Source organism: Xiphophorus hellerii, chromosome 9, assembly GCF_003331165.1.
Source record: "Xiphophorus hellerii strain 12219 chromosome 9, Xiphophorus_hellerii-4.1, whole genome shotgun sequence".
Taxonomy (NCBI): Eukaryota; Metazoa; Chordata; class Actinopteri; order Cyprinodontiformes; family Poeciliidae; genus Xiphophorus; species Xiphophorus hellerii.
The window spans coordinates 15,824,291-15,832,657 of record NC_045680.1 but is presented as its reverse complement, the minus strand read 5'-3'; the positions used below and the strand labels follow the sequence as shown (position 1 = coordinate 15,832,657).

The window sequence follows — 8,367 nt, the reverse complement described above, 5'->3', positions numbered from 1 at the left end:
TTATTGGCGGTTGGCAACAAACTTAATCAGCCTGCTTCGTTTGACGATGGATATTATTAAGTTTGGTGCTTTTATTTAATAAACAAGAAGATATGTAATTTAATTTTAAATGGAAATTTCACATATTGGGAAAAGCGATTTTGCAAATTTTCTGAAGTTGAAGAATGAGCCAATAAGTAAAACATTTTGGTTACAATTGTTTTTAACAATTAAAATGTATTTCTTTGTCCCTATATAAATTAATACATATGCATGTGGAATTATTCTGTATTTCTTTCATTTTAGCTTGATGTTCTTGTTGAAAATTTAGAGAAAGGATCTATATATAAAGTTAAGAATTTGTATTCCAATATTTTCAAAGAAAATACTCATGAAATTTTAAAAGTTCAAGAAAGTGTCATATCTCAAAATTAATTTTGAGATATTTCAAAAATAATAGGCATATAAACATATATTTCGTACAGTGACTTTATTTGTATATTTTTACTAGAGAACACAATTGCATTTTAAATAACTAGGTATTTTTATTTTTGTCATGTTTATGCTATATTAAAATGAACACCAAAAGTCCATCTATAGAAAGATAATTTTAGTGCTCTATTACTTGTCTTTAGATTCAATTAGTGACTCTTTTCAATAGCACAACATATTTTAATAGAAATAGAAAGAATACTGCCATAAAACTTAAAGATTTAAATAAAAATACTAGATTATTCATTAAAATAACATTTTCAAATAATGTAGGCCTAAAAATAAAACCTATTTTTAGACCACATATTTCATCTATTCTTATTAAAGGTATTCATGCAATAGAAAAACCATTAAAAGTATTACAATATATCCTAAAAGGCCATAGTTTCTGATTAACATATAGTAAATGATTTCTTCTGAATGTTTCTACAGTTCTCAACAACTCCTCAGTTTGCACAATTATTTCCGTCATTTATCATAACCTCAATGTAATGTATGAGCAGAGAAGAAGCAAAGTGAACAAAACCATGCTGAGATTTTTATTCAAGTCTCAACTACGTTATAGAAATGCTTTACCAATTTACATAGCACTAAAAACACATGATGTATGCACATAAAAAAGTCAAAATAGGCTGCAGCTACATGAGATCTCAATAGCTTCAGAGGGCAGCGTTCAGGTTTTTTTCCCCCAATTCATCATGATCCATTGAAAGCAGACACTACAGAGGAGAGTGTATGGTGCTTAACTGCACAGCAATTATTTTTAGAGACAAAACTGTGATCCTATGAAAACAAAGGCAATTAAAAAGGAGGTGGACCTCAGTTAAAAAACAGATTTTTAGTGACTCTTTACATTTCAGACTGTATCAACTGGACTTAGACCAGATATTTAAATAGTTAACACAGAAGACTCATAAACAGGACTGTACCACTCTGGCAATGCCACACACAGAAAAGAGGCCTTGGTGATGTTTGGCAGGTTTTATAAAAGGAAGCAAACAGATGTAAGGGTTTACACAAAAAGTCCTTAGAGAACAAAAGAAAAAAGTTTTCTCTCCAAGTCGTCCCGGTCTCTGTTTAAAATAAGTTTGTTCCATTTCATTCTGGTTGCGAGAGCTAAAAAAACAGAAAGAAAAAAAAAGATGATTTCCTTTTAATATGTGGGCAGTTTGAAAGTAGACGGATGACGAGGCAGGAGCTGGAGTTTAAGTTGAACGTTGAACAAAATGAGAAGGAAATTCATTAACAATAAAAAGAAAGTTTTCATTTAACGGTGAGAAACAATGGACCAACAGGCTGAGAGGATGGCTTTCTGACTTGATACCAGTGTACCACAAAAAAGTCCAAAGCATCATCTATTTTTGTAACAGGTGCTGCAGGAAATGCTGGGTGCGTGTGGCAATGCTGCTGAGCCAAGAGCGGCGTCCGATCGTCAAGCAGAGGCCACCGTCTTTTAGCACTTGGTCCGCTGCCAGTGGTTGCAGAGAGTCTTTTAGGTTTCTACAGCGGCCGGTTCTGGCTCTGCTGAGACGGTACCGTCTGCTTCCTCATATGTGGGTGTCTGTTGTGGAGCTGGGCTGTCTGAACTGGGCCTAGAGAGAAAATAACACTTCAGCAGCAGCAACAAGTGTACTGAAAATTAAGCCATGCATCTGTTTCCATTTTAAAACAATGTTCCAATATGGCATTAATGAATAAGAGCCATCTGATACATGTTGACCCAAACCTGTTTGGACTTGAACTTTGGCCGTCGTTGTTCTCCTCTTTCAGAGGCGATTTGGGCTTTTCGTCTTCCTCTGCATTCTCTTTTTTCTCCTCCGATTCCCCATTCACAGGTGTGGATTCTACAAAAGACATTCAGACTTAGAAACGGCTGCAGTGAGAGTAAAACTCAATCTGAAATGTTTCTCATACCAGTGTTTTGTGACTGCTTTTCATCATTCTCCGTTTCTTTGTTCTCTATTTGAGGCTTAGCTGGCAGCTCTGGTTTTCCCACGAAGCGAAGTTTTAACTTGTTATAGACATCGCTGGCCTTCTCCATGACTGCAGTGCTGGCTTTATACCGCCGAATCTGATAAGTGATTTTTTATTTAAGATGTTGAGAGAAAAATGGATTACTATGAAAGAATCAGTCAAATTGCACAAGATGAAAATATACAGCATAAAAACAATGCATATCCAGCTGAAACTAGATATTTACATGCGTTCTGCATGTTACTGCCTCTGCAAACTGCATTTTGTGATGGCTTCTTCCTCTCTGCGCGGCCTTTTAGCCCATGTCATTACAGGGATGGTTTTAAGGTGTTTGATGTGTGCTATTGTTCTGGGGTGAAAACACACATTTCAGACCAAAATGTGTTCATCTCTGGGACACAGGACCCATTTCCTTTGCAAAGAAAACACTGGCTAGACATTCCCATGATATTTATACTTGTTTATAAGTTCAATGTGAAATCTTCAACCTTCTGGAATTATCTGTCCAATATGTCCATGTATCCTGACAGATTTCTTATAATTTTGCCATACAAGGAAGCAGTACATTTGAGGTTTTGTTTCAAAAATGCCTTCACTGAGGTCTCTTTGTTTAACTGAAATATTCTGAGTTAAAAAAAAAATTATCTAAAAAAGATATTTAGACAAAAAGGCTATTTACGTTTTTGTATGTAAATATCTGGTTTCAACTGGAGGCCACTGTGGGTTTTTTTTATGTATGAATGCAGAATGAATTATCCCACAGAAAATGCAAAGCAAGCAGCACCTTTTTTAGTGTGGCAATAACTTCAGCATTTTTATGGAGAATCTGGCTGGTGACAGGTACAGCTTCAAGCTCTTCGAGCGCTTTTAGACAACGCTCAATGTCCTAGAATGCAACAAAAACATCCATCCATTAATGTTTCATGGCAACACAAAGATATAAAGGAAGCTACATGTTGTGCCACTTACTGGGTTGTCCACTTTAAGTGCAAATTTAATGTCTGTGTGGAGTTTCTGTAGCCTTTCCTCTGGTGATGGCTCTAGATATTGATAAAGAAAAAAATTAGTGTATACTTGTGAAAAAAATGAAAAAGCAGTCCTGACAAATGAATATGTTTGATCTGAACCATCCCAGTGTAGTTCTGTGTTTAGGATTCCTCTTGACCTGTCTGCTGTGTCCCTTGGTCTTCATGATGCTGTTTTTCTCTTAACAGGACTCTTTAATAAATAGGTAACTTTTAAAGATAATAACATCATGCACTAGATTTGATTGAGCAGCGTGACAATAAAGGGAAGGAGACATTTACAGATACAACATGACTAAATGAAAAGAGCTCCAGTGGGCATGAATATTTTAAAAGGGATTTTAATAAGAAGAATTTGCAGTTTTCTTAGCCTAATAACAGTGAGTGATAACCAGATGCACAGCAGATTAAACTATGACTGCTTCTGACCTTTTTTCTTTTCCACTTTCTTCTCAGGTGGCCTCTCTGATCGGCGTTTGGGCTTTTCAGGCTTAGACCTAAGTCAGACACAACGGCGTGATCAGTGTCCTTTAATATTTAATCAAGTTCTTCTAATGACATTTGCATTCTGTGGTCTGTTCCCTTTCTGTCCGCTCACCTCGCTCTGGACTTGTCCTCCGCCCGTCTGGCTTTCTTCTCTTTCAGCTCCTTCTCCTTTCTTTCTTTTCTTTCCTTCTCCTTCTTTATTCTTGCCTTCTGTTTGTCTACTTTCTTTGATGTTCTTTTCACCTTTTTGACAGAAAAAAAAGAAAAAATGTTTTATCTAAACTATTATGCAATAAAAAAAATAATAATTCATGGTAATTCGCAAAGGAAGCTTACCTCTGCTGGAGGTGGAGAATCAGAGTCAGAGGGTGCGGGGATCGGGGGCGGAGGCGGTTTCTTGGACTTCTTCAGCGGATGATCGTCTATACCTTCATCCGAGCTGCTACTGCTGTCACTTTCACTCTCTTTTTTGACCTTTTCTTTGTCTTTTTTCTTTTTCTCCTCCTCCTCCTTCTCTCTCTCACGTAGCCGGCGGAGCTCCTCAGCCTCCTCCTTTTTCCGCCGCTCCTCAAGCTCTCGTCTGCGCTCCTCATCTCGTTTCTTCCATTCACTGATGCGGTCCGGTTCACTGTCACTGTACGCAGTGGGGGGGAAACTATTCAGCTGCTTAATTTGATTTTCATATTAAAAATAATCAGCAATTTAACGTAATAATTTATCAAAAAAAATAAAACGAGCAGCCTGACCTGTCGCTGTCGGAGGATGATGACGGTGCTCGTTTAGCTGGGGCAGGTTTGGGTTTTCTTGCTCGAGGCTTTGGAGCGGCTTTCTCTGTGAATCCAGGAAAACAAGCACTCAGTATAAATAAATCAAATTCACAAATAAGAAAAGCTTAGAATCTTTTTCCTAAGTATTTTGGATGAAATGGATTCAGAACTCGTACCTTTCTTGCGAGGCTGCGGGCCCTTGCGGGGAGGCGGATCAGACTCTGACTCTGACTTTGAGCCAGACTGGGACTCGGAGCCGGACAGAGCCGGCCGTGGCTTCTCGTCCTCAGAGTCGCTGTCTGCGACTTTCTTCTCTGACCCTGATCCCGACTCTGAATCTGAGTCAGAAGAACCTTTCTGTAGAACCCGAGAGAATGCGGTGGACAGTAAGTAGAATGTTTCTTGATAATAAACACAAAATAAACTAAAAATCACGAGTAAAACAGGGTTTATGCTTCACCTTCTTCTTCCCTCTGCCACCGGCTTTCTTTCCTCCTCGTCCACCGGATTTCTTCTCTGGAGTAAAATCCTAGAGAATGAAAAATAAAGGCCAAATTCATGTTGTAAAGTACTCTTTGTCTCCACAGTTAGCATTCATAACACAATGTGTACGACCAAATTACCTTGTCGCTGTTTTTGCCAGAGTCAGACTCTGAAGCCGTCGGTTCTGATTCAGACGGAGACCTGCTCTCCTCTTCGTCTCTGTCGCTGGAGGAGCCTCGCGCTTTTTTTGGAGGAGGAGGCCGCTTAAAATAAATATTAAGAAAGAGTTGTTTTTTTAATTAATTTGATTTTTTTAATGGCTTCCTCTTGTGTCTATTCTTCTTTAAGCAAATAAAGGTGGGGGGAAAAAAATCTTATTTGAAATTAGTGCATTTATGGTGCCCCAAGCCCCTTTTTATAAAATCATATCCACTTTCTCTTCAGCTCAAAAACGTTATTAGAAAAGTATTTCCATTATAAATTTTCAAACACTTTGTTTACCTTGGGAGCCTGTGGCTTTCGCTTTATCCCACCTCCCCTCCCTCTGTCGTCACTCCCAGAATCTGACTCGTCCTCGCTGCCGGAGTCGGCTTTTTGAGGAACTGGAGCGTCTTCTTCGTCCTCCTCTTCGTCACTTCCCCCTCCTTCTCCTCCTGCTGCTTCATTGCCCTCACTATCAGATGAGCTAGCCTGCTGCAGAAATATACCAGTAAAGACATTAACTAACATGTAAGTCCTAAAACAACCCAACATAACTTCAGAGAATATTTAAAACTAAAAAAACTGTTTTTTTCTTATGGAAAGTCAGCATTAGGCTTGGCATTTTTATCAGTTACGGGAGGTACTAAAGTTTTAAAAGTTAGGATTTTAAACCATTAAAATGTTTCCATTATTCAGGTACTATGGCTTAAAGTGTGGCAGACAACCTAATAATAATTCTAATGATCAATATATTGTTTTCACAGCAGTAAAAACAACCGGTTCCTTATATGAGAGTCCACTCCCCCTTTCCTTAAAGCTTCAAGATTTTAAAGTTCCAGTGGACTTACTGCAGGTGGAGCACTGTAGGAGGCATGTGGATTGTTCTGGATCTCCCATAAACCTTCATTGAATCCCTTCCTTTTGTTGGGCTTGCCGTAGCGCTCTCGGTACTTTTCATATGGGAAAAGGTCTTTTGCTGCAAGGAATGCTCTGTGCCACAGACCCCAAAAAAAAAAAAAAAAAAAAAAATCAATTTAAAATTAAATGACTGAAAAATATGCTAGCAGTTCAGGTGACAGAATAGTTCAACTTGCATACAGGAAGGTTTATACTGATGAGACTTTAAAGCGAGATAGTCTGTCCCCTGCTGGTGACTTCATGCATTGCCTGTGTCATCTTGTCAAATAATGTGTTAAAAAATCTCTTGTTTCACCATTAAAACTCCACTTGAGCAGCTAATACGATACATCACAAGTCACGATTTAATCAAATCTAATTTACACCTTTCAGGCTTAGACTTAAAAGAATTAAACAGTTGTAATAAATTTATCTAAAAGGCATAAATGCTAATGCTACTTGAACCATCTTATAAATGTACCACATTTAGCTATGCAAATTTTAATTTTAGAGATCCACTAATCAATAAAGCAGAAATTGGATTTGACCAATTTGCGTTACACTCAGATACTAAAATATATTTTTTTCATGATAACATTCATTAGAAATATCAAAACTAATCATTCCCTCCATTTTTGATGTACAAACTCACCAACTATGATTGTGTTTTTGATAGGCTTTTTAAAAATGGGATATAGAAGTTTCAATGAATAAGTAGCTGTAATCTAGTAATTTCTTAATTTTATTTTTGATTCAAAATTACCCTTATCAAAGAACATCTAAAACATGTTTTCTCTATTTATGCTAGTTCTTTGGGGGGAAATCTGACTAAGTCCAAAGTAAATAAATAAAAAAACAGAACACCATAAATGGCCAGAAAAAGTTTTATCAGTGCATCAGAGCTGATTTTTCATGAATTAAATGAAAGACTTAGAAGAAAACTTTAAAAATAATTACAATTTTAGTCAATATTATATCAAAAGGTATAATAATACTGAACAATGCACTTACGTTTCATGAGTCCCAAAGAAGAAAATAGGGATTTTATTAGGTGGTGGTTTCACAGCTCCATCAGCCACATCTTCAATCTGTAACCAAGCACAATATCCAAGCAACAACTCAAACATTACTCTGTCATCATGTCCGAATCCTCATCAATAAAAAGTGCTGTTGGAGAAGAGCTCAGATATACGCGCTTGGACACCATAGACAGGGATTTATGATCCAGGAAACAAGCCACAGTTATCTCAAACGTCATTTCCAAATTAACAACGTTAGCTCCGCTTGTAAATTTTTCCCTAGCAGATTAGGCCAGCATCACATGCAAATTTCACCGCCCTAACTCCGACTATAGGCTTTTATAAAAAAGCAATTGCTAGCTCTCACAAGTTAAGTGACGTATGTGTTTATTTATGTATTGTAGATATTGAAGAGATACAGAAGAGAGGCTTCCACAGCGTCCCATGCAGAACAGCCCACCCCCTCCTCCTCCGGCTGCTTACTTACCCTAGCTGGCCAGTGGGGGTATCCCTTCATTTTAGCGAAGACCAGGTCTCCGGCCTGGAAGTTGTGTGGCATTGTCCCACCTCTCCGTGCAGCCTGGGTTTTAAAAGCGTTCGGCTGTCAATTTGCTGTTTGTGTCTCTCTTGGTCTAATGTTTTCAGGTTGACATGAAACCTGGAAACGATGGAGTCAACTAACGAGCTAGCTGCATTCTAACCGAGCTCGGCGTTAACGCGAGAAGAGACTCCGAGAACAGTAGAGAAGGAGTGTAGCAAATACTTCCGCTCAGGGAACATAAATTGCCTTCAAAATAAAAGACTTTTGATAAATTCGTGTAAAGCAGATTTTACTTTGGTTTAATTTAATCGAAACACAAATAGAGAATTCTTCTTACAACATTTCAGTTTTAAAAATCATTATTAGACTGTCAAAAGTTAATTAGCAATAGGCCTACGCACTTTACTTTTTTTTATTATCACCGTTTATTATGAATGCCATATATACACATTTTTGTATTTATAATACCAATTGATTACTTTACACACGTTCCAGGAATATTA

At 37.6% G+C, this 8,367-nt stretch overlaps 1 protein-coding gene across 1 annotated transcript; it reads right to left on the bottom strand.

Annotated features, from left to right (window-relative positions):
* Window positions 1-996: 996 nt before the first annotated feature.
* hdgfl2 (HDGF like 2) lies at window positions 997-8,068 on the bottom strand. The gene is made up of 16 exons (XM_032571578.1): window positions 7,811-8,068; window positions 7,316-7,392; window positions 6,256-6,397; window positions 5,708-5,899; window positions 5,347-5,469; window positions 5,184-5,252; window positions 4,900-5,080; window positions 4,703-4,787; window positions 4,293-4,590; window positions 4,069-4,199; window positions 3,900-3,967; window positions 3,415-3,485; window positions 3,230-3,331; window positions 2,386-2,542; window positions 2,198-2,315; window positions 997-2,063 (listed from the first exon to the last, which is right to left on the bottom strand). Exons 1-16 carry the CDS (start codon window positions 7,880-7,882, stop codon window positions 1,964-1,966), a joined length of 1,986 nt encoding a protein of 661 aa, XP_032427469.1. The 5' UTR covers window positions 7,883-8,068; the 3' UTR covers window positions 997-1,963.
* Between the last annotated feature and the right edge of the window lie 299 nt (window positions 8,069-8,367).

What these genes read in the sequence shown, in the direction of transcription:
- hdgfl2 (XM_032571578.1), bottom strand. Translation starts at nt 7,882, where the DNA reads ATGCCACACAACTTCCAGGCCGGAGACCTGGTCTTCGCTAAAATGAAG. An exon ending in CCTACAGTGCTCCACCTGCA is followed by an intron (nt 5,900 to 6,255) that starts GTAAGTCCACTG and finishes ATATTTCTGCAG; the next exon opens with CAGGCTAGCTCATCTGATAG. An exon ending in CCCGCAGCCTCGCAAGAAAG is followed by an intron (nt 4,788 to 4,899) that starts GTACGAGTTCTG and finishes CTGGATTCACAG; the next exon opens with AGAAAGCCGCTCCAAAGCCT.